The sequence below is a fragment of the Vespa mandarinia genome, chromosome 10 (assembly GCF_050613455.1).
Source record: "Vespa mandarinia isolate Hongniang chromosome 10, ASM5061345v1, whole genome shotgun sequence".
In the NCBI taxonomy this organism is placed as follows: domain Eukaryota; kingdom Metazoa; phylum Arthropoda; class Insecta; order Hymenoptera; family Vespidae; genus Vespa; species Vespa mandarinia.
The window spans coordinates 376,421-403,393 of record NC_140819.1 but is presented as its reverse complement, the minus strand read 5'-3'; the positions used below and the strand labels follow the sequence as shown (position 1 = coordinate 403,393).

The 26,973-nt window shown below is 29.7% G+C and overlaps 4 protein-coding genes across 7 annotated transcripts in view; 3 read left to right on the top strand and 1 right to left on the bottom strand.

Annotated features, from left to right (window-relative positions):
• dpr1 (defective proboscis extension response 1) overlaps nucleotides 1–17,132 on the bottom strand; it is a 298,154-nt gene extending 281,022 nt beyond the window's left edge. For both annotated transcript variants that reach the window (XM_035873224.2, XM_085659744.1), the window contains exon 1: nucleotides 15,884–17,132. In XM_035873224.2, the coding sequence (XP_035729117.1) occupies nucleotides 15,884–15,959 (76 nt within the window). In that variant the 5' untranslated portion in view covers nucleotides 15,960–17,132. The remainder of the gene's footprint in view (nucleotides 1–15,883) is intronic.
• Nucleotides 17,133–17,811: 679 nt separating this feature from the next.
• Nucleotides 17,812–21,627, top strand: sax (type I BMP receptor saxophone). The gene is made up of 7 exons (XM_035873307.2): nucleotides 17,812–18,135; nucleotides 18,392–18,576; nucleotides 18,710–18,953; nucleotides 19,022–19,296; nucleotides 19,381–20,021; nucleotides 20,095–20,329; nucleotides 20,409–21,627. Exons 1-7 carry the CDS (start codon nucleotides 18,075–18,077, stop codon nucleotides 20,544–20,546), a joined length of 1,779 nt encoding a protein of 592 aa, XP_035729200.2. The 5' UTR covers nucleotides 17,812–18,074; the 3' UTR covers nucleotides 20,547–21,627.
• Nucleotides 21,628–22,211: 584 nt separating this feature from the next.
• RpL32 (ribosomal protein L32) lies at nucleotides 22,212–23,385 on the top strand. Its single transcript, XM_035873202.2, has 4 exons — nucleotides 22,212–22,266; nucleotides 22,478–22,591; nucleotides 22,875–23,027; nucleotides 23,189–23,385. Exons 2-4 carry the CDS (start codon nucleotides 22,499–22,501, stop codon nucleotides 23,345–23,347), a joined length of 405 nt encoding a protein of 134 aa, XP_035729095.1. The 5' UTR covers nucleotides 22,212–22,266; nucleotides 22,478–22,498; the 3' UTR covers nucleotides 23,348–23,385.
• Nucleotides 23,386–23,537: 152 nt separating this feature from the next.
• On the top strand, nucleotides 23,538–25,819 carry LOC118444689 (cuticle protein). 3 transcript variants are annotated; one of them, XM_035873201.2, is made up of 4 exons: nucleotides 23,538–23,794; nucleotides 23,926–24,029; nucleotides 24,202–24,333; nucleotides 24,768–25,819. In XM_035873201.2, the coding sequence occupies exons 2-4, from the start codon at nucleotides 24,018–24,020 to the stop codon at nucleotides 25,032–25,034; spliced, it is 411 nt and encodes a 136-aa protein (XP_035729094.1). In that variant the 5' UTR covers nucleotides 23,538–23,794; nucleotides 23,926–24,017; the 3' UTR covers nucleotides 25,035–25,819. The 3 variants fall into 3 exon arrangements, with proteins under 3 accessions (XP_035729094.1, XP_035729092.1, XP_085515711.1); XM_035873199.2 differs by having other exon boundaries at nucleotides 23,887–24,029; XM_085659585.1 differs by having other exon boundaries at nucleotides 23,538–24,029.
• Nucleotides 25,820–26,973: the final 1,154 nt, after the last annotated feature.

The following is a 26,973-nucleotide window of genomic DNA, read 5'->3' as shown; positions in this document are numbered from 1 at the left end:
GTTCTTTTTTCTTTCTCAGATATAATCATGGATTTTTTTTTTTTATTTAAAAAAAAAGAAATGTGAGCTCTTCGATCGAAGTTTTTAAAAAGAAAACGGAAGGATCTTCTGGATCATCGGACTGCTGTAGTTATTATGAAGTAGATGTGTTTCAGAGCCATCGTAAAACTTCTCTATATAGTGAGTGAATTTTTAAATTCTTCCGATCGTTCAACCATATCGAAAACAAAAGGTATGAATCATTGGGCATGTATAATTAGTTGTAATTAATATGTAGTAAAGGATTGAGTGGGAACGAGTAATTTTTCTACGAATATGTACCACTTACTCATAAAAATACTTCTTTATTTGTTGATTTATCGTATGTGTCCATTTATTTATTAAATCAGTGTTGACGCACACGTGCACAACTCAGCAACTTACAGTACTTTCTCTTAAGAGCCATATATTACTAGAGAAAATATTTACCTTTGGGAATTCCTTGGACACTCGTTAAGAAAATGCATAGATAAAAAAATCACCATTGCCACCATTTTCCAAGTTTACTTAAGCATTTTTTGTTAAGTACATAGTTCTTAAGAATGTCTTAAGTCGGATAATAAATAAATATAAAAAGTAGACTACTAGAGAAAACGAACTATAGATTTCTCTGAAGTTTACCTTTAAGATAACAATTTGTCATTCATGAATTAGTACGATCCCTAGAACAAGAGATCACATATGAGATTATTTAAAAATTTCAAACGAAGTACCCTGACACGCCCATGACCAATAAAGATCACTCCTTTTCTTTTTATATACTCTTTTATTATAATTCCTCTCTTTCTTTATCCCTTTTCTAATTTCATTATCGTCTTTAAATATAGTTTGTGAAAAGTCATCAGACAATCAAACTATACATTTTCGATCTCAAACAATGCAGTAAAATAATCGAGTCTTACTAGCAATATTGGTCATCCTTTCAACTTACAAGGAACACTATTTAACTGATGATAGAATCGCGCAGATTTTTTTTATATCGATCAAATGTCACGGAAATATAAATTAAGGATCTTAACAAAAGCTAATATGGTAATGATCATATTGGGATATCATATAAAATGGTTGGAAGAAAAGAAGAAAAGAGAGAGAAAGAGGATGATAAAATCTTTATTTTATTTGATTATATGAAAATAAATTTTTAAAAATCAATGATAATAAATTAATGATAGATAATAATTAGAAAAAGTTATTAAAAATAAATGATAATACTAATGACAATTCTGTTTCAAGATGTTGTCCAGTTATGAATATTTAATCAAAGTATAAAAAAGCTAGCGTTTGCATATTGCAACCATTGTGAAAATTATTATTCCTTTAATCACTCTTTTAGAGCATTTTATCAACAAAATTATCATAAATTTAATGAATAATATCATTAATATTGTTATTAGATTTCATTAGTATTATTTTTTATTATCTTCAATTTTTTCTAATTATTGTCTATCGTTAATTTATTATTATTAATTTATTAAAATTCATTTTTATATAATAAAATAAAATTTTTAAAATTAAATTTTCATATAAATATTTTTTTTTTAAATTAAATCAATAAAATTTTTGTAACCTTTATAACATATTATTTATAAAGAAATCTGAGCAATTTCATCATCAGTTGAATAGTATTCTTATTGTAGGTAGCATATTGTAAGTAGTACAATTAATAATCAAAAAAGTAAGATACGAACACCAATTAACGAACAATTCTATCTCAAGCCATCAAATATATTGTTATAAGTTTTAAATTCACGAAATATTTTATCGCGCATCTCCCTCACGAGTTCTCCAGAATTCATAACAAAGAAATTGCGTTCTTCCATTAATGTTGATGTACACGTGCATCATTCTTAAAGATTCATAGTACTATCTCTTAAGGGACATATAGCATTATTGAAAATATGTACTCTTGGAATATCGTTAAATACTCGCTAAGAAAGTGCATAGAAAAAAAAAACATTGCTATTATTGCCCGAGCTTAAGCATTGTTAGTTAAAGATGTAGCCTTCGATAATATGCCGAGCTTGGCAATAAATGAATAGTGAAAATGGATTCCTAAACAAAACGCGCCATGAATCTGTCTAACCCTTACTTTTCAAATATCAATACCAAGACAATACAATCATCAAGACAAAGGACTACACATGAAATTATTTAAACATTTCAAACGAACTATCTTGACATATCCACGACCAAGAAGCATCTTTCTTTCCCCTTCCATCCACTTTTTACTTAAATCCTCCATTTCCCTTTCCTATTCCTAATTTAATTATCGCTTTCGCAAATAGTTCGAGATAAATCATCAGTCAGTAGCTATGCACATTCCGTACTCAATAGCAAGATAACCGAGTTTTATCATCATCACTAACTATGCTTCACTCGAAGGTATCGAGTACAATCTAAGTCAAGCCACACATTTCATACTCAAAACAGTAAGGCAACCAATTCTTACTAACATCATTGGCTATGCCTCAATTGGAAATATCCAGTAAAGTCTAAGTCAATATACATCTTTCGTAGTCAAAACATTAAGGCAACAGAGTTTTACTAATATTATTGGTCATCCCTCAATCCAAGATATCTAACACAATTAATTACACGTAACTAACGAAACACGCATATCACAACATATGTATCTCATTACATTGCTATAAGTTCACTTCACGAAGTGTCTTTCCTTACGCATTTACTTCACGAATTCCACAGAATCCTTCAAAAAAATTGTCTTTCCAATTAACAGTATTTTATGGAGAATAACCGACAAATTCCGAGTATTGTGCCGCCGTCCTTTTTTATTGCGACCAATGAGTCTACAACTCTGATGCTTAGAAAGAGACTGATATTCTCCATACAAATTGACTATCATCACTGGTCCGATACGAGTAACACAACGTAATGCGCTCTCATAATTGCGCACATACAACGCAACAATTAATTTGTGGGAATGTGGTTTGAATTTGCGAAAAACAACATAAATACGTATCCGAACCTGTGTCGCAACCTTTTTTCTGATTCAGCCGTTCAGCAAGAGACAAAAATATCTTTCGTAAAAGTCAATCATCGTCGCTGGGAACGAAGTAAAAGACGCAATGTAATGCCTAATCAAGATAGGATCTTCTTATTTCATAAGAACTTATAATTATTTGCACTTTGAATATTTTAGTATATTGTTCTATTTCTTCTTTCGCAAAATTAGTAAAAAATTCGATAAGTTAATCATCCAAGTTCATAGATATAGCATGTAATACAACAAACGTGCTTTGCATCATAATTCATAACAAACTAATTATATTACAGTATCCTATAGTATTATTCGATACGTCGATATCGATTATTCATATCTTCTAATAAATTGTATGATTTTTTCATATAATCAAATTAATCGTTTTTAAGAAGGAACATCCGAGTTTTTAATTTCTTTTTCAATAAATATTTTGTTAAGATAAAATAAAAGTCTCAATAGAGTCATTATTTTTGAAAGAAAAAAGTTGAGTAGAGTTATTGCTAAAACACTAAAAGACATAAATTCAGCCCGTAGATCTTAATAAGTAAATCATTTTTAGCTCAGAATTTTCAATATCTTTAGATTTTATCTTTCAGAATTTACTAATTCTCATTTCTTTGCCTTCCTTCTTTCATGCTTTCTATGTTCTTATCTGTGCGTATACTCAGATGTTAATCGTATAACTGAGAAAGTTAGTATGGGTTTAGTTTTAAGTTCCCCCATTCAACAGCTGTTATTGCGCTAGTGATTATAACCGATGTACGGTATGTGTGCATGCGTGTATGTATGTGTATGTGTGTGTGTACTAAACCGTATGTCGGTCTGCGATAAATTTTCTCTCTAAATATCTGTTCTCCCTTAAAAGTACTTTATGTACATATATTTATAGTGGTATACAAAGTTTCTCACGTTGCAAAATAGTGTAATCACATTTGATATGAAAACGATAAAATACTGGTAGGTTACTAGTATAAGTATATTAAAGCGTACGTATATTTTTTATCTTAGTCATATAACGCAATAATCATTAGCCCTAGTAGTCGATTAACACTAAAATATAGGTTTTTAAGTAGTGTAATAAATGATTTGCTATTTTTTGAATATAAACAGATTAGTAAGCAATTTAATTAAAAATAAATGTGCGAAAATATCTGTATTATCATAGTATATTACAATGTATAGTGTGGCATTAGAAATGAAATTGACGCATAATCAAAAATTTTTGGCGAAAAGATATCTCTCGGCCAAAAATATTTTTTATGCAAAGAGCTTAAATATTTTCTTTTTAAGTGTGTTGAGATGATCGGTTTTTTTCCTTATTTTAGAATCAAGAATGATTCTAATTATTTGCCATTAATTGTTATATTAATATGCTGAATTTTATTATTACATTGTAATATTATAAATTCTGTTATTACATTATTTGAACTATGGACGTTTTTAACCAGAGACTATTTTCTTGCTTGCACGTAAAGAATTCCCGAATACAGTAATTATAGCACGAAGCAAAGAAAAGGTTATATACATGTAGTTCTTACAAGGAGTTCCTACAAAGTGTAGTTCAAGAGAGCAACTATAGATTATGGGTAATTTTCGAAGGTTCACCAGCATGTTCGAACCTTCCGAGAATGGCTTTTACAATTAATCATATGTATTTTACCATATTGTCACTCAAAATACTCTTATGATAGTGAATATAGAGGTAAATTTGAAAAGCTGAGACAACGTAACATTTTGTTTCCGGCCCCACATTGCTTCGTTTACGTAAATAGAATTATTTCATATTTAACATTTTTATTATTAAAATTGTTGTAAATTTTTAACTATTTTCTTTCGTAATGTTTAATAAAATTCAAAATGTTATCTAAAAAAAAAAAATAAAGTTCTTTATATTATAATTACAATTAGGAAACGTATAAGATATGGATCATTGAAAGTATATTGACCCAAGGTACACATATAGCTGAAACGAGCACACAAGGAACTGTGCCAAATTTTCTTTTTGCTACTATTACATCCTGTGGCGTAATTAAGATGATCAATTCTTCAGGTCAAGCTCTGAAGTCTTTAACAGAGATTGCCCTTAAAAACATGAATTCGATAATGAGCAATGAGTAGGAGACAGATCGATACAATAAAATATGTTTCTACATTCTTCTGAAGATCTGATAGGTAAATAGGCTACAAAACAGTTTACCTTTCCTATGAGCGGTATAATAAATCAAGAATGGATTCTCTACTCGATGATAAGCGGATAATATTTAATAAAAGTTAGGAGAGGATACAGAACGTTTAACTTATTACAGGTTTACTGACTTTTGTATGCAGTTTTATAAATTTATTATCATCTTCACAAAATGCGGAACACGGATTTATGAACTAATTATCAATCTTACAGAATGCAGAATACAGACTTATTAATTAATTACCGGCTTCATAGAAGACAACACAAAAAACAGACTTAAGAATTAATCAGAGATTTATTAACTGATTACAAAATGATAAATACTGATTAGCCTTTTTGACCGAAGTTTACTAACTGCTATCTTTCTAACTTCCCATTCTTCAGACGCATCTAGCTCATCACATAAGGGAAACTTGTCAAGAAGAAAAGATTTGCTCCTTCTCCTCTCATTAGAGAAAAATTATAACGATCTATGATTCTGTTTGATTTAAGATTTAATAAGGAATCTATTATATTATCAAGCGAGACACAAGATTAGAAAAATTTAACGAAATGTATTTTTATAAACAATAATATCATCTGAACTATTTATCTCTTCCAAAATATTAGGTGAGCGCATGGGTAACCTGAGTTTCGTAACGATACGATAGTAATACTTTTTTAAATATTTTTCAGTGAAAATTAAGAAGATATCGATTTATTATCTATTCTAAGTAGGTCCTTAAATTACGCATTCCTAATCTTCAGCGAAGAAAATATTAAGTTTGAAGAAATGAAAAAATAAACTTACGCAAGACATAAAATAAAAATATTTGTTCGAATTAAAATGGAAAATTGTTCATTCTTTTTTTTTTAAATTAAATTATATTAAATTGAGATTATTATCTTTTATAATTAATATATGTACATATATATATTTGTTCTTTTTCAATAATTTATGAAAATATCTTGTCAAAACGACTATTCATAAGGATAAATCGAATATTTCAAGGATTTCTTAGAGTTAAATTTCGAGTACAATAAATGTCATATATTTTCATTTTATGATATATCTTTAAATATCATTTTGTATATTAGACTTAAAAATCAGAATGCTTTAAAATTATGAAAAAGTACAATTTATTCAAATTCCAATTTTCCATTTCAATATTGTATTATATATTCCAATTTTGATGGTATATTGAAAATTTAATTTCTTATTGATTCTTATTTATCGCTATTTATTGTGTGAAACTCTTGAATAGGTCCCTTAAGTGTAACCTTTGGATCTATCATTTTCTTTAAATCAAGTTCAATTTAGGGACTTTGATTTCGCTGAAGTGGGACTTCTAAATGGTCACTCTTTCTTTGTTTCCACATTCGCACTCGTTCTATTTTATCTTCCTGATTTGATATTTTTTCCGGAAAGATTGTTGAGTCCGGTTTTATTAATAAAGGGCTTTTGTAATTGATTGATTTTTCTTTCTTCTCATTCTTCTTCTCTAAGCTCGATCCATTCACCGTCAGAGTTTTGCGCTCTAGTATTGATTTAAATTTTTATATGGATATTATGGAATCTTTTCGCATTAAATATAAAAAATGTTCCCTTCTTTCATTCAAATAAGATAGAGGAATACTCGCATGAGTATTCATGAATGCGATACGTCTTGGACTTCAAAGTTGCAAAATTGCGAAAACATGACCGATCCTGCTTAATATGGTGACTCAAGCTACCAGTATTAGACGGTATCTATCGCTATCTGTTAGCTAAACTTAAAATATCTGCAATTAAAGTTAAAACCTGAATTCTCGCGAAATGACAGACATCAATGAACTCAAAATTTTGTTATAATGTTATTTTAATTTGTAAATAATAGTAATAATATAAAAATATCGTCGGCTCTTGGGTTTCAGAACCAGCAACCTTCAGGACATAAAAACTGCGTACATGATATTATTTTTGTTATAATATGTATCATTTTTTCTACGATATACATTTCACTATAAGTAATACCAAGTTAATAACTATACTTAAATAAGATTTAGCTATATGTATAAGTTCAACTAGAAACAAAAAATATGAAGTTTGTATAATTAACTTTTAAAGTACATCATCACGCATGCAAATATTATTTTTCATTTCATAAAAGTGACATTTTCGATATCATTTTAATTAATAAGATTTTAAAGTTATTAGTTGGTCGTAGTATTTTTCAGAAATTTGAAATTTGTTAGAAAATAAAGTCATATTTGCTTATTTATTACTAAAATAGCAAGAATCCCTCGCAAACTCGAAAAAAAATATTTGCTGTATATGGAATCGATGCTGTAAATGATTCAACTTGCAGAAAGTAATTCTGGAGATTTAAAGAGAAAAATTTTGATGAAAATGAAAGATGCATTCCACAAAAAATGTTAGGACTAACTGATCACAAACAAATTTTATTAAAATATCAACTGAAATGTCTCTTTTAAATGAAGGATGATATTCGCGTGCGTGAAATTGATAATGGTACTGAACCGATATGTCTGAAAATTCTACTCTGTGGATTTCGAAAACGTTGAAAGTGGGAATGGGCGGAGCGATCAAAAAGCATTATCAGAATTTCATAAAAAAAACATCATTGACAACGATTTCGGATGATTTCGCTCACAGAGGAAATATGACAGATTGATTACTGAACTGAGATTTAACGAAAATGTGTGAACGTGTACATTTAAATTACATAAAATAATGTTAAAATCATTTTGGCCGAAACGGAAACAGAACGGAGATTGAAGAGAAATGTATAAATTGAATTTTTTTAACGTGCAATCTTTTGTCTATGTACAAGGGAGATTTTTGATCGCTTCCCTCATCTCCATCTTTTAAGCCCTCTATATCCATAGAATAGGATCTGTATAATCTGACTGATAGTATATTGAAGTAATATGTGAGAATATTAATGATTGAAACTGAATTATGACTAAAGTGACGAAACGTAAATTGAACTGACACTGTTTTGTGAATCGATCTTAAAGTTTGATATTTGAACAGAATTTCAAAGATAAACATAACAAAATGTACATAAAACACGTTTCTTTTTAATCTTTCATATAAATTTTTCATATCAACTAAAAAATTTAGAGCATACATTCTCTCTCTCTCTTTCTCTCTCTCTCTTTCTCTCTCTTTCTCTCTCTCTCTCTTTCTTTCTCTCTTTCTCTCTCTCTTTCTCTCTCTCTTCGCCTAATCCAAAAGTAATTTAATTTTAGATAATATCCAAATATTTTAATGGACAACTATATATATATATGTATACCCAGCTATAGCTAATTTACGTATTACAAGTGAGAATGCTAACATTTGACAGATTTTCAACAGCTAAAACGGAAATGGAGTAGACATCTACGAGACAATACGGAATATCTCCGACCGATGATAATTACATCTCCCTCCCGATGGTATTATTGTCCCCGTGGTCCATTGTCAACAGCCACCGGACGATACAATGCCTCCCTGTCTCTATCTCCGCTGTCCATTGTCTCGTATTTTATATTGTAATTTTATGATTCTTCGACGGAACAAACGCACTATGTATATTGCATCCTACAACGACGATGACGACGACGAAGAGGACAACAACCACGAAACGACTTATGCGAGCACGAACACTAATTGTATGTACTCAACGGCTTAACTCTTGTCATCGTAAAAAAGAATAAACTCCGTTTATTTTTCAACGGGCTAATTACATATATTAAATGAATCTCCAGATGCAACATCACCTTCATCATCTTTTCCTCTTTTATTCTTTTCAATTTTATTAATTAGTTTTTTACATATATATGTATGTATGTAAATAAATTTTGTTATCAATTTCAAAGAGATTATAAATTAAATATATCGTTCATCATGATGTTGAACTAACGTTAAAAGGATTTTCCGTTAAAGATTCCGTTCTTTAATTGAAATAACACGAAGCACAACCATTTTTATAAATAAACTTTATATACTCCACATTTGTCTCGTATATTAAATAAAAATAAATAAAATAAGAAGTGAAATTTGATTATTCGCACAGTCGAAATCGTTCGTAACATAACGCAATATAAATTACATTTTCGTAATCATCCGGTTATCGATCCATGCAAGACGATTAAGTATTTTAACGTGTGACGTGTTACTGTCATTCAGGAATTTCACGCTTCAAACCATCACTACCTCCACCACCATCACTGCCATATCAACATAATCATCATAGTGGTAGTAGACAACACACATGCGCAAGTACGTGCCCTTTACCAACTTCGAATCCTCTCGAAATAATGGAAAATGTGAAATTTTGAATATAGTATGAGATGTTTACAACGTTTCGATTTAATCATGTACACGAAATTATTTTGTAATACATTATAGATAGGAAGCAATACTTTACATAATAGTCATTTAATTCGAAGTGATAACATTAAAGAGATAATGGAGTAGATGTACAAAGTTTTTATGAGATCATTACACGTAAAATGTTTTCAATTACTAGAAATAATTGTTCTATTGTTCTTATGTTATTTTCGTATATAATACTATACAGAATGGACCAAAAGTTTCTAGGTGATTTTAAAGATCAAGTACTCTTTACGCAACTTTATAGGGTAATTTTTTTCAGATCGTAAAACTGCAAGCCCTGAAAACTTTTTTAAAATTTCTCAAAAAAAGTCTCGAAGAAGAGTAATTGATGTTTAAAATTACCTAGAAACTTTGGTCCTATATAAGAAAAATATATCAACCATTATATATTAAATATCGTCTTGGAAATGGAAACAATATAGATAATAAAGAAATCTATGATAGATAATAATTTTAATTTAAAAGAAAGATAATATCTGATTCTTATATATCATCTGAAAAAAATCATTTTTTCTGATAGATATAACTGCTTAACTGTAAAAATAATGATATAAAAATGATAAAAATAATTTTTCCCTTTACATCTCGGACGAAGTTCCTCGCACGTATTCTTCATGCAAACAAAAAAAGATAAAGAATCGATCCCTTCAGGAAAAGATTAAATTTCGACGAAATCAAATACAGCTTTAAGAGCTGTCATATAGCCGCGTATCCATCGTTCGTCTTTCGTGAACTGAAAAGAATGATGTGAAACGCGACTAGGCGTCGCCAAATAAAATTTGAAACTTTTTCTTTATCGTTCGCGGATAGCCGACGTGACTCTGAAATATATTCTCGCCTATTCGATTTGAGTTACACGCGTACGTGCTTATCGCTTGTACTTCGCAGAAACGAAATCTCTTTCGCCTATTCCTATATAGAAAGTTTAACGAATAAGAAGAACACACTCGCTATCTCGGTCTTCGGTACTGAAGCTGGAACAATTTGAATAATTTCATATTCCTATATTTTAAAGCTACTCGAATACGTACTGTAAGTACTATAAGTAAATTTGAGTATTTTAGACGAATATTTATATAAAAGAGATATTATTTAAGTTGAAACATAGTTAAGTTATATTAACGTTATAAAAGAATTCAGATTTAACAAAAAAAAAACAAAAAAGAAAGGAAAACATAATAAAAAAAGAAACGAAATATAAAGAAAAAGTATTTCATTTCTTTTTAATTACTTCTATTTTTCGTTTATAAAAAATTATCTGATTGAAATATTTCCTAAAAAAGAATAATCTCGTGATGTTATAAATATCAAAGAATACGTAGAACTTTGTTAAAGTTATTCATTTTGTTGGTAAGTTCGCAAGAGAAAAACGAAGTCACACGATACCATTTGTAATTCTTTCGAGGAGGCGCGGCGCCTTAACGATGACTATTTTTATACTATATACTGTCATAATCTCGGATAACAAGTTCTCGGGACTGACCTAGGACCGTCGGTATATTTCAATGTCGAGGCTAGGCAGAGGCCGTTCTCTTGGGACTTTATATCAGCTTCCTGGACAAGTTACCCTTTCTCTTCACCTCTTCCCTACTATTACTACATACCGCGACCAAATGTCTATTCGCACGAGATTCCTACATACATATGTATGTACATACATAGGTAAGTCTCAAACGTTGGTTGAAATTATGACGTTTCTTTATTTATCGCACTCGCCGTGTTATATACGAGACGCCTGGGAATTTATCCTAGAAAACGAGATTCTATGCTTTACGCTTTGAGCATCTTTTTCTATCTCTTTCTCCCTTTCTCTCTTTTTCTCTTTCTTCTTCTTCTTTTCGGTGTTACTTCATGTCGTATCATATATCATATAGGTCTCACCATGTAAGTACATTTCTTTTGATTATTTGTTTATCATAAATACGTAGTATCATTTCAATTTTCAATTCGTTTATATTAAAGATTTTAGTATATATATTTTTGTATATCATAAATATAAATTGTTTATCATTAATAAACAATATAAAACGATCTGTCATTGTTTCTTCTGCTTTTCTTTTTTTATACATATATTATAGAAGATATAAATAAGTTATATAAGATCGAGCTTTATTCATCGACTTTCAGGGTTAGTCTAATCGGACTATCTAATCGAAAATCATGATAAGGGTATAACGAGTATAAACGAGCGATAAACGCGTGAGGGAGCATAACGACGTAGGTATTTGGTATACGCACGAGGTAATTACATTTGTTCGTGCATAGCTTCGCTTTAATAGTGTCCCTCGGTTGATCATTGGAAGTTCGAAAATTACGTGAATAAGTACCTGACTCTATATACTGTTGTCTTCTACAAGCTCAGGGATTTGCGAATTTTCCATGATGAGCGTGAAATGTGGAAGGATGGTAAAGATAATCGATGGAGATGGACCAATAAATGTAAAAGTAGAAAGTGGGAAGAGATGAAGAAAAAAAGAGAGAAAGAGAAAGAGAGAGAGAGAAAAAAAAAGGAGCAAGTTTTTGCAAAAAATTTATAAAGGCTCACTTTGGTTCAAATGCATTCAATGAAGCAAAATAGAAAAATTCGTTCGTGCGCAATAGATAGTTAACTAGTTCTTAATACTCGCACATTTCGAGAGACTTCAATGTTCTGTATGCAATGTCTCTCTCCTACATTTGGATATATTCCAAAAAGAACAACGGAAACTAAATAAGTACTTACGTATACGTTATATTACGTTGCATAATAAATTCATTTGGTATATATAATAATCAAAAATATTATTGTTAAAAAATTAAATGAAAAATGATGGAGATCAATTTAATTTATATGCGGACTATAACGATTACAAATCAAACGAATTTAATATTACACGTATTAATCGATAAAACAAACCAATTTTTTTTAAGCAAATCATAATAAAAGTGTCATTAATGTTTGTAAAAATAACAACGCATAGATAGATAGATATATATATATATATATATATGTATATTAGAGAGAACAGACACGTTTATCTCTCCAGCAAATGTACGCCGCAATCGATTTTCCCCTTTGTACATAATCACGGTCAATTGAGTTTATCTAACTAAGATAATTAACATAGAGTCGGTCGACAGTAAGATCAACGGTGTAAGACCAACAAATGTGAGTTCACATCGAAACATAGAACGCATAATCATCAGCCAAACTTCAATTACCTATAGTTCATCGGGTTTATACAACTCACCGTAGCTTTCACCTCGCTTCACCCGATGATAAGATGATTTTACGGATTTTCCTTGTTAGCAGATAGCAAACGAAAAGGCTATATCCTATAACGTCGTGTTTATAGAAAGTTCTTCCTTATGTTCCTTACTTGCCGCAAAGTACACTTTCCTCAGCGGATAGACTTTACGAAACCCCCAAAACACTTGCTCTTCTTGTATATTGTGTAATGATTTATTCAAATTTTAAAAATCGATAAGAAACAATTTTTTTAATGAACTAAACTACAAACAAATAATATATGTAATATATACATTATATATATATATATAATATATATATAATATACATGTATTATATATATATATATATAATATATACAATATACATGTATTATATATATATATATATAATATATATATAATATACATGTATTATATATATATAATATATATATAATATACATGTATTATATATATATAATATATATAATATACATGTATTATATATATATATAATATATATAATATACATGTATTATATATATATATATATATAATGTACATGTATTATATATATATAATATACATGTATTATATATATAATATGCATGTATTATATATATAATGTACATGTATTATATATATATAATATACATGTATTATATATACATATATTATATATACATATATTATGTATATTATGTATATATATATATATATATATATATATATATATATATATTATGTATGTATGTATATATGTACACTTGTATTTTTTCTGTGTTTAGTATTTTTTCTTTCTTTTATATAAATTTATATAAATTATATCGTTGTATAATTATATTGTTGTATTATCACATTATTATTATAATTATTTATTGGTTGTTAAGACCACGGGGTAAATCACAAATGAAAAGTTATAATTAATAGACAAATATATTATAATCGTATTTAATACAAGTACCGTGTTTTCGATAAATGAGGCCAATTAATACACACGAAATGTCATTCATCCATTATGCCGATTTAAGAATATTTTCGATCGATGGTAATAACCGCGATTAACTCGAATTTATTAGATTCATTAATTAAGCGCGTATTTTGATCAGGATATTCATATAATTATCATTCGAAATTGTAGACACGTAACGAACGGTAATGGGCCATTTGATATATTGATTAGATCAAATTTTATTATTAGCTTTTCGCCGAGCCAACATTTGAACACACACAACCATCGAGTATGTCATCCACTTTTTCTCGTTGCACGGGAATCGACACGCATATCGTTTGTTTTTGTAAGAGAAATAAAGAGAAAGAGAGAGAGAGAGAGAGAGAGAGAGAGAGAGAGAGGGAGAGAGAGAGAGAACTAAAGCTCACAGTGATATTGATCTTCTTCACGAAAACAATGCTTCTCGATCGAAGCTTCTAATTCGAAACTGACTCGTTGAAAATCAATCGGCACTCGTTAGATGCTTCAAGTGAGTCCTCTTGAATTTGACCAATACATGAACACAGAGCTACGATAGAATCTTATTTGAAAAAAAAAAAAGAAAAGAAAGAAAAAAAAAAAAAGAAAAAACAGAAAAAAGAATGCACAAAGTAAAGTATGACTTTTTGCAACGTTAAAATATCAAAGAGACAGATTTAATATAAGCCGTACACAGACCAAAGCGATTAATTCCACTTCTAGAACTTTTGTTTAACTTTAGCGCGATGCTTAACTGTTTATATGCAAAATAAATTTCTGTTATAATTAGGCTAAACTTTACTAAATGACAAAAAAATGTGCACGGGCGTTAAATAATAAATAATGTACTAAATATAAGTTAATATAAAAATATAAGTTAATATAATATATAAGTTAATATAAAATATATTAACTTAATCAATTTTTTTTACTTTTCATTTCGTGTTATTAATCGATTTAACGAATGAACGGCTCATATAATGTTCTAATTTGTATCTGCATTTTATTTGTGATTAAATAGAACCTAACGTATTATGTACGCGACTATATTACAATATAAATTATGCATACGAATATATTACGTTATAATATTATGTAAGTTTTCTTGTAATATCATCAGTGCAAAACAAAGCGATTCAAGATAATCATTTGGGAATAATATTTAGGAATTATTGATATTCTATATAATTCGATATCATCCCTAAACGTTTTATACGGAAGTTTAATAGAATCTATTTCTATTCTTTTCAAACTCACGATTACGCGAAACGAATACAATCCACGACGGAATGCAATATTGCTATGGGAAGATCGAAGCTCCAGCATGAGTAAAAAGAACCCGAACGTGCTTGTTTCCCTTACTATCTTTAAACTCCCACACATTCTACTTTCAGCTTGCTTTTTCGCCAAAGAACATCGAGTACGCCTTTTCTACGTTCTAACACGCGCTTCGCAACGTCAATATAAGTTTTCGGTGCAGTCAGTTTATTTGATAACACGATGTACCAATTTGTACATACAAGGATAACTTATAAATCAATTGACAAAAAATGCATTATCATTGTAAACATGTTTAATTTAGAAACATTAAATCATACAGATAACATTTGATAAAATAACAAAAAAATAAATGACAATAACATATTACTAACCGTAAGATAATTATATTGGATGCTGAAAGTACCGTCCTTCATATTCAACGCAAAAAATGAGATCTATTAAATGTTATTTGTGTAGTTTAATGTTCATAAATTAAATCTATTTATCAATGATAATGCATTTTTGACAACTGACTTATGAGCCAGCCTGTATAATGACGAAGATTTGTTAAAAAATATTCTATTATGTTGATCATTATATTTAATGGTTAATAATTGACTGTAAATTTTTTCTTTCTCTCTTTTTTTTAACAGAATTTTTCTATCCCACGTTTTTATTTGTTAAAAAAAAATTACTATATTTTACGAAAGTAATAGGTAAAAAATATGACAATTATTAATTAACAATTGATTCATAATCCTATAGGATCTTCAGATATAATTATAATGCTTATGAAATTAATAATATACATAAAAGTATTTTCTTTTTCTTCCATAAAATAACTCGACTTACCTTGACCAACCGTAATAACTTCAATGAAGATCAAAAAACCAGAGAGCAACGGAACGGTGAGCCAACGACACACCATCTTCCACACTTTCTCATTACCCGAATCACCGTCGATAACACCTTAACGTTGTCCACCGTCACCAGTATAAATTGGCACCAATTTTTGTTCGGCACGAATTGGCCTTCCGAGGAGCACAGTACACCGAAAAATTCTTTACCGATTTAATAAAAACTTCACGATCTTTTTTCTCACTCACTCGTATCGCCGTTTATTCGCACTCTTATCCTTCTTTCGTTCGCGCAAATATCACCATTAAACCGTTCCGATAACACTTCTGCTTCGAATTTTATCACCCTTCTCTCGCGAATGATCGACAATAAAAATTGTAAAAGTACCGATGAAAGAAGACGTCCTTTCCTTTGCTATCGTCGTTAAAAAAAGAAACGAAAGAGCCGCGGAAAGATTTCGAGACACACTTGATGATATTTCGAGATTTGCTTTATTTCTTTTCTTTTTCTTCCATGAAAAAAAAGCGCGGTATAAATATTACGCTCGAACGAATTATGTAAAAGCAATAAAAATGGCGTAGTTTATCCGGCTACGAGAACCGACCAATCGGCGACCGATCCGATCCACAATCTCTTCGATGATTGGTCGATCGAAGTACCGGAAAGAAATCTTGCACCGATGTGTTACTCGACGTCCGTTGATAAATGACGATCGTAAGTTTTATTCCTTTATGAAAAAACTTGAAGAAAGCTCGCCGTTGTTGATACAAAGTGCGACGTAGATACGAATTGCCGATTTTCTTCGTCTCGTTCTCGCGCGTGATTGGCTCCGTTGGAGTCACGCGTTTTACGGTTCGCGCTTGATTCATACGACATCCTTGTCTAACTCTTTCCTTGTAAATATTAAATTATTGTTTATTTGTTTTTCATCAAAACTTGATGATAATGTTCCGCGACACACTTCGACACCTTTTAATTTTTTTCTTTATTTTTATATCTTTTTATAACTGCGACGTTTGTAAATTTAAAAAAAAAAAGAAAAAGAGATAAACGCAAGTCGTTTTCCGAAATATATAAGAAAGAAGAAAATATTATGACAGGGATTTGCTCACTCGCTCACTTGTAAGTAAGTACACGTCTCTAATTTTTCTTTACTACGGCGTCGTCGTCTCGCGGGACGACGTCGAACGCACATGGATCTCTCGCCGCGGCGACAACCTCGAGTGGTGGTGGTGCCGCTCGGTGTTCGCGGCGCGGAATGATCCTGCGGACTTGCGTCCAGCTTTCGTCAAGACGCCTGCGCCATGTAGTTGCTGCATTCGCGCCGAATGAAATATATCGTCACGTTCTAACATCAAAGACGATCTTTGATGATATATATCTCTGTAACAATATTCGAAAATGAACGAATCGACCTCTAGATTTCAGTCTTTTTTTATTTCCTTTCTTTTTTCTTCCTTCTTTCGAATCGAATGTTCTATAAATCATGTATATTCTTGTTCTTTTTTTCGAAACGATAGCTATAGAATTTCGAATTCTTTGTGATCATTTTTATCAACGAAAGTCATGCTGTTTTATTTTATCATAAATTTAAAAACATCAACATTAAAATGAGATCATTTACTTTTCATATGTATAGGAATGAATAGAAATTTGTACAATAAAAAAATCAAATTGATAATATATTCGAAGATCGTGTATGCTCTTAATAATCTTAATAAATTTAATAACTTTCTAATTATTGATAGATTTGAAAATTTCGATGCATCAATTCGTCCTATATAAAATAAACTCAATATAACATTGAACATAGCAATTCGCGCTTTTAAGTCATTACAATTCCTAGAATGCATAGCACTTTATTTACACGCAATTAGAAATATTATCGTCCGAGGGCGCTAATGTCGGCAACAAAAGCGCTCCTACAATGTCTATTGGGCATAAATGGAATCTTTTACTTTCCTACATTGCCTACATGAATTTGGCTTCTTTGGTGAACACGCATGAAGTATTATACAAAAAGTATAAATTTGAAAGTGAAATGTAGTATTTTTTTATTAGAACTTAAAAGGTTTATATCAAGAAGCGCGATGGTTCGTCATATGAGACAAAAAAGATGTAACCTAAACGTTTAAGGCTAGTGGTGACCTGATTAGAGTGGTCCACTGTTTTGACGCATACAGAAATGGCGGATACTATATTTATCATGCACTTTATACTCTTGTTGACATTCAAATTATGTTCAGGTATGAGGTTATTTTTTATCATTTTCAGCAATTTCTAAAATATACGTATATTTTAATTTTTTAACATACTTGTTTTACTTCACATATTTTAATACAACAGTTAAAAAAACTATATCGTTTTGTTTATAAGGTTTTACTATTGAATTTTGCTTTTAATAGAATTTTGTTTCGTAAAGCAAAATTTCTATAGCAAAAGTATAGCTATGAAAGTTTGATTATATATAATCTAACTAATAAATATTATTAATTTATATAGGAGACAGACAAAAAACAGCGTTGTTAGATGACGATCCATTTCTTGATAGTAGAGAAGCACCTGAATCTCATGAACCTATAGGACTTACATTTGGAAATAATCCTGTCAATCAACGTCGTTTTAGTTGTCTTACTTGCGATGAACCAGACTGTGCTCAGATAAAAGTCTGCTTTGATGCTATCACTGTAATATATCTTTTTTATTACATTAATATATATATATATATATATATAATACATATATATATATATATGTGTGTGTATGTATACAAAAGAGAGATGAGTATTTTTATGAGTATTATATATTTCTGTTTAATAGTGTATGAAATCTAGAATAAGAGAAACAGATGGCAAGGAAAGTATTAGTAGAGGATGCGTGGCAGATGTCGATCAAATGCAATTTTATTGCAACAAACAACAATCTTCTAAAGAAGGAAAAAATGATAATGGTATTAAAAGGCATGTTAGTAGATCACCAGGTCGTGCACATATTTATGTTGAGTGCTGTCAAGGTGACCTTTGTAACAATGGTTCTTTTCCCATATTACAAGATTATATAGATGGTAAGATATCTTATCATCGTTAATAAAGCCAATTGCAGAATTTACATTTATTATGTGTTGAACTGTAGATGGAGAATCAGAATCAGACTATGTAATAAAATTAACATTGGCTATATTGGGGCCTATGCTAGGATTAGGCATTATTGCTGGAGGTGTTCTTTTCTGCTTAATAACTCGTAAGACTCGTAGAAAACGTCCTTTAGCTTCGAGACACAAAAGATTAATTATAGACTCGGAACTTGAGCCGTCCATGTTACATTTTTCTTCTCCTTCACCTGTATCTAGTACAACGTATCATGCACACGAATTGCAAGCAACCGCAGCTGGTGATAGTACTCTGAAAGTATGCATCATATAGTTCAATATACGATATTGTATTTCTTTGTTATGTATAATTTCATTAAGGATAACATTTTTACTCATATAGGAATACCTAGATGGACGAAGTCTTACCAGTGGTTCTGGTTCAGGATTACCTTTATTAGTACAACGCACATTGGCTAAGCAAGTAGCATTAGTCGAATGTCTTGGTAGTGGTGGTAATGGAGGGTTTGGTGGTGAAGTGTGGAGAGGTATTTGGCATGGTGAAAATGTGGCTGTGAAAATTTATTTTTCACGAGATGAGGCTGCATGGGCTCGAGAAACGGAGGTCTATTCTCAATTATTGCCCTCGAGACATGATAATATTTTAGGATATGTTGGAAGCGATATGACCAGTAGAGCTAGCTGTACTCAATTGTGGCTAGTAACACATTATCATCCACTTGGTTCGCTTTACGATCATTTAAATCATTCACCACATCCATTAACACATCATCAAACCCTTAATATAACGTTGAGCATAGCAAATGGTTTACTTTATTTACACACGGAAATTCATGGAACTAGAGGAAAACCAGCCATGTCTCATCGTAATCTTAAATCTAAAAATATCCTTGTTAAAACGAATGGTGGCTGTGTTATTGCGGATTTTGCATTAGCTGTAACTCAAGATCGACTTACAACAGATAGAGTGGATTTAAAACAAGGCGCCAAACGTTACATGAGTCCTGAAGTTTTGGAACAAACGTAAATTATTATTTAAAAAATATAGTCCAAATGTTTGTATAAGATTAAAAATATTAACTTTATTCGATTGCAGATTAAACGTAGAATGCTTAGAAAGCTTCAGATGTGCAGATATCTATAGTTTGGGCCTTATACTGTGGGAAGTCTGTCGGAGATGTATAACTAATGGTGTTGCTTTAGAATATGCTGCTCCTTACTCCGAATGGCTCTCGTACAGTAATCAAGAGCCCAGTATAGAAGAAATGCATAAATTAGTTTGTCTTGATCAACGTAGACCACCGTTGCCTAATAGATGGCATTATGATGCAGTAAGTACAATTATTTTTATTCTATAAAATTTCTCTTATTTAATATTTCTCTCTAAATATAATAGAAAATATTTTCTAGACATTATCAGGAATGGGAAAACTAATGAGAGAATGTTGGCATCATAAGCCTGCTGCGCGCTTACCTATTCTTCGAGTAAAAAAGACACTCATCAAATTAGCAGCCGCCGATTCTCGCGTTCACTTACCTCTCGACTGACCACTGTTTATCTGATCATACTGTATTTCTTATATACATATTTATTTTTACTATTATCATCATCATTATACCATCATTATCACGTGCATTGTAAAATCAGTCATCCTCATTGTTGATCATAAATTATCGAAATATCATGAAAGGGTAAGAAAATATCGTTTATTGACATATCGTGATAAAGGCATTAATGTTTTCATTTGTACGCGATTCTGTACTTCGTTTGATCATACAGTACATTCTTCTTGAGCAGAAAACTCAAGTCAGCATGAAATTTTATACACTAAACATGATTAGATTGTATAAATGTACAAATTTTAACATTTCCATAAAACGCGTTGATGTGTTACATTTATAGAAATGATTAAAAAAAAAAAAAATAAAAAAAAGAAAGAAAGAAAAAAATATTCTCAGAGTTAAGCCTAATTTGTCGGTATAAGTTCGATGTAGATTGTTTCAATATACATATGCAGCTCTCATTTTTACAATTATTATTATTTGTATAAGTGTGAAGTTAAATTGAATAGTTTTTCTATAATCAATTTGTGAATTAATGTAAGTTTAATTTTTTTTTTTTTTTTTTATCTACTGACATCCTGTCAGTATAAAAAAAAATATTTTTTGTCACTATCGCTCATTGAATAATTACAAATAAGCCAGGATCTGTTTAGTTTTTTAACCGAAATATTCTGGAGTTCAATGTTCCTGTCACCATTTCTAATTTTGAAAGTAGTTTTATATTTGTATTTGTGTATCTGTACTTGTATTTTCCATGTTACCTGGTAGTTTTTAGCATTTGTTAACGTAAATTGTATTTGTAAATATTATCCTTTATTTCCACTTACGCAATTTTTCTTATAGTATTTCCAATATATCATTAGTTATAAAATTTTATTAAAATATTGTAAATAGAATTTATAGACATTAATATCCATATCTGTTATTATTATACGATTAAAAAGGATCATTAAATCTCTACCATTGCATGTTACTAATAAAAATCTCTAAATGTGAAAGAGAATGAATGATGCGAGAGAACTCATTCTAGGACCAAAGAAATTCTGTATAAAATTACTAACTTGTGTGTCCATTAAAAACGCATCTCATCAAACATAGATTTTGTTTCTTTCTTATAAATTTTTCTTCAAATCTCTTAATAAAAAATATTTCGAGTTTGCGATTAAAGTGTTTATTCGATACTTTATACATTATCTTACTTCGAAATATTTGGAAAACAAAAAAAATTTGTCGAAATATATTTTAACATTTTCATAACTATTTAATATTATTCATATTTTGTTAACGAACAGAAGATTCTACATATAGCAATTTGTAGATGAATCGATTACTTTTACATATAACTTTTAAATATTTTATAGTAGAATCAATACTAAATCAATGGCTACGTGGTTCATTCAAACTTCGTCACGTGGCAGGAAATAAGCATTTCTATATTAAAACAATTCATATGATTGGAGATCATATGAATGTTGGATGTTGTAATGTCGTTTAAAAAATAGCCGATAGATAGCACTGCTGGAAAGACTAAGGGACCAATCAAAAGATGTATTAAGGTGGGTATATCTTGTACCGTATTGGTTAAGCTTTGTAGCTGTAGATATTCTATATTTTTTACAGAGTGTTTCTCATCTTCTGTTATATCCAAAGATTTAGAAATAGGGAACAAACATAACCTTTTCTTTTTACGACGTGTGAGCGGACGGTATGTAATGTAGCACGTGTTCATAATTATTATAGAAAAAAAATGAAAAAATTAAAGTATTGTAATAATAAATTGTGAATCTTCGACAATGTTATACATAATGTTTCAATACAAACATAAATTCATAGATTACGAAAAATGATTTAAATAATTTCAGCACGTGAGCATAATGTGCTTTCGAAGGTTTACATCTCTTTTTTTTGGGTTTCAGTAATATTTAAAAGAAATCAACATGTCTATCAGACCGATTTATAGGCCAACGATCGTCAAAAAAAGGACGAAAAAGTTTATTAGGCATCAAAGTGATCGATATGACAAATTGAAGGTACTATAGACAATAATATTTAAGAAGTCATTGTTAATAATTTAGAATTCATGAAATTTAGAATATCTGACAAACCAATAACAATTAAATTGTACAAATGTTTCAATTTTTTCAGCAGTTTATTATTGTTACTTAAAGTGATTATTTCATTTTGGTCATAATTACATTAACATACCGATAATTATCTAAAAATAAATAAATAAAAAACGAAAGGATTTACTAGAGAATATAAATACTGGATTACAGATTAGACATAAGTTTAATTAAGTAAATGTTCTTTTAGCGTAACTGGCGTAAACCAAAAGGTATTGATAACAGAGTTCGTAGACGTTTCAAGGGTCAATATTTAATGCCTAATATTGGTTATGGAAGCAATAAGAAAACCCGTCATATGCTTCCTACAGGTTTCCGCAAAGTACTTGTACATAATGTCAAGGTAAATATTAAATGCAAATTTTTAGAGTGTGATTATGTATAATGATTACCGAGAACATTATTCTGTAAATTTTACAGAATGATATTGTAAGATACAAATTATTCGTTATTGATAAAAATCGTAAATCATTTTCACCAATGAAAACTTCTAATGTTTTATAGGAGTTGGAAGTACTGATGATGCAAAATCGTAAATTTTGCGCCGAAATCGCCCATGCAGTTAGCAGTAAAAAACGCAAGGCTATCGTCGAACGTGCACAGCAACTTTCGATTCGCGTCACGAATGCCAACGCTCGCCTGCGTTCTGAGGAAAATGAATAAATATTTTTAACTCTTAATAAAATAAGATCTTTTCGCTATGTATTCGTATATCAATCAATTACCCTGTTTAACTCTAACATACGTTATTACGTAAGAAACGAAAATACAGTGAAAGATAATATTACAAGCGATATTTAAACATTTTCCAATAACTTTAATACATTTTTCATAATATATACACGTATTTATAATTATAAATGGTTATACAAATTAAATAACAAAATTATATTATATGATGAACAGTTTTAAATCATTGGACTAGAACTTATGCAAAACGTTACGTTTACGGAAAGATGATGATGAAAAATAAGAACGATTTTTATATTTATAAATATATAATATAGAAATTCAATAGTCACAATGTAAATTACGAAGAAGTTTTGATTAGCGCGATTTAAGCAACTTGGAACAATAGACGATAAATATTACAAAGTATCAGGAACTACTGTGAGTACACCAAATAAATGATTGCAGCTATGCGGTCAGAGATCTGCGGTTTTATTATTAACTCTAATTATGGTTATGCGCTCGCATTAAAGCTTCCACAATAACCGTGCTTCCATTTCTACTTTTAAAAGATGCAATCGGGAACGTGGTGTATAAAACCCGGTGATGCTGTAACGCAGAGTTATTTCAGTTTTGAACACTTGAAGATTAGGACGATCTGCCAATGATTCGAAAGGTTTGTTGCATATATTTTTACGAATGGAGATATAATTCCATCTTTTTTTTAATATTTGATTAAATTCTACGTTAATTTTTGTTTTTCTTTTTTTTTTCTTTTTTTTCAAACAATAATTTAATGAATTTTATCGTGCACATATGTTTTTTTTAAGTCGTTTCTTATCTCATAGGCATTATTACTAGCAACGATGCTGATAGGAATTCGAGGCGAACCTCAAGGACCTGCTTATCTTCCTCCTAGTGTATCTCGTCCTCCTGGTACACCTGGAGGAGGGACAGGACATCCAGACGAATGGGCTGGGGTAAGATAAATTATACATTTATTAATTATAATTTACATAGTTTTTAATTGTTACATAAAAAAGATGGTATTCTTTTATATACGATGATAACAAATTTGATCTTGATCAAATTTGAGATTTTAATAAGGAAGTTTATACTTTTTGAAAAATAATATGCAGTCAGTTTCCGTTCAATATGAAAATCGCAAGGATCAAATGTTTCCTCAAATGTTTCATCTTGTACGAATAATTAATCAAAAATCTTTTCTTGCAAAAACATACAGTTTTTAATAATATCTAAGATCTAAAACATTTAGATCTCATAATCTAAGTATTTAGATCAATTTAACAATTTAAATCGATCATTGGAATTCCATAAATTTTTTAAATTGATATGTTCAATTTTTTTTATTTACTTTTTTTCTATCTTTCTTTGAAATAGTAATCTATTTCAGGATCCAGCAAACTATGAGTTTTCATACGAAGTGCAAGATGCTGTTGCTGGTTTAGATTTCGGTCATCGTGAAATGCGAAAAGACCAAGAAGCAACTGGTACATATCACGTTCTACTTCCCGATGGTAGAACACAAATAATTGATTATGTTGCTGATAATGCTGGTTATCGGCCAATGGTACGATACGAAGGAACAGCAACTTATCCAGCACCAGCACCGTCTGCTGGCGGTGGCGGTGGAGGCGGAGATGATGGTTATAGATATTAATAATATAATTACATAAAAGAAGATTGTATTAAAATACTTTGAATTTTATTAAATTAAAAATTAATTTTTTTTATTGGTGGACACGTCAAATCGGAGTTTGTGAAATCACATTGGTGGTACAAGCAATTTTTAAATATTTTGATAACTCCGTCATTATTTGTGTTCCAATTGTTTCTACGTACACATTGAAAGTTTGTAATAAATTTATTAAATATTACAACGATATTATATACGATATACATGCTTTGTGAAAATTTATTAGACAATTTATTGGAAAATGAATTGGAAAATTTATTAGAAATTAGCGTATACCAAATGCGTTGATCGCAAAATAAAATGTAGCGACTTGTGTATGTATAAGATATTCAATAATGTATGTATGCAATGTATTCTAAATATCGATAATCGCACATCGCACAATATTCAGAGTCAAAAAGCTGCAACAAATTTCAATGGATAGATATATTGATGAATATTGAATATTGCGGTTATATATATCTTCATCGAGAAAATGCTGATAATTTATAATTAATAAAAAAAGGTGAATATTTATTATTTCTATAATTTAATAAGGATCATGTCTAACATTGCATCAGAATTTGACAAAGTAATAGATGACAAAATGATAACACCAAGAATATCAAAAGTTACAAACGTTCGAGAATTTAAAGAAGAAACTATGATAGAAAATCCATTATCTACGTTAAAATTAGATAAGGTTTGATCAAATTTATGATATTATTATCAATAATGTATGAACTCACAAATATATTACATGAATCATTTAACTTGTACTTGTACTGTTAATTATATCGTCATCATGTTAATTAAACTAAATAAGTTCGATTCTTTTCCAAGATCACTATGAAAAAAGTACAAGATGTGATAGAGGTAGCCTCCAAAAAAGCAAAGATTTTTTGTTACGACGATATCCTTGCGTTTCGTCCTATCTTAATAAAAGAATGCGATTTAGGTTTGTCACAACGTTTCTGTTTTGAAAAAATGAAGCAATATGCCGAAGAGTTACAAACGTATGGTCTCCTAGGTGTGAGTAGAAAGAAGTTTTCTTTACAACACAAGTTTTCTATCTTCCAACGTAAATTTATTTTATTTAATAAATAACGTATTCGTTATTTTACATTGAAATTACTGAAAGGATTGGGAAAAACGTATTAGAATGTTGGTGGCACCCAAACTTCAAGAAAAATATAAAGAAATTTTCGAAATGCATATGAATGAAGCTAAGGATCAATATTATCGAGACATACACAATATGTCGATCAATTCCGTGATTGCTATAGAATGTCAGGAATCTTGTAACATCTTAGATTATACACTCTCGGCACCATTTAAACTTCTGGACCCACCAGATTTTTTTTCTATTTACCAAAAACAGCGCTATAATTTTGCTAAAAAATATTATTTTTCCCATAAATTAATGAGAAACATCGTAGCTAAAGCTCATATAGTGTTCCGTAATTCTATATGCGATTTTCGACGTTATAGGTCGTTCGGTACTTTTGATTTATATAGGTATTGTATCATTTTTTTTTTGTTAATCTTAAATTTATTGAATTAGCTAATTAATAAGTAATATGTTGGAATTTTTAATATTTTATATCTAAATAAACAATTCAGTATTTTTTATCGAAAATTTTCGACATTATTTATTAGCCAATACAATGGTATAATCGTTTGAAAAATTCGCAACTTTTTTTTTCTTTTTATTGATAATATTGCATAAATTTCAAAGCGGAAAATTTTTCACAAATGGCCTTAATATTAATAATATTAATTTTCAACAACAAATTTTATTTATTTATATATAAAATATTGAAAGTTTCGACATTTCTTATTAGCTGAATTAATATTATAAAATATTATTATTTCCTCATCATATTATAATAGATTGTTGGATTTGGTGGACTCAGATTTGACG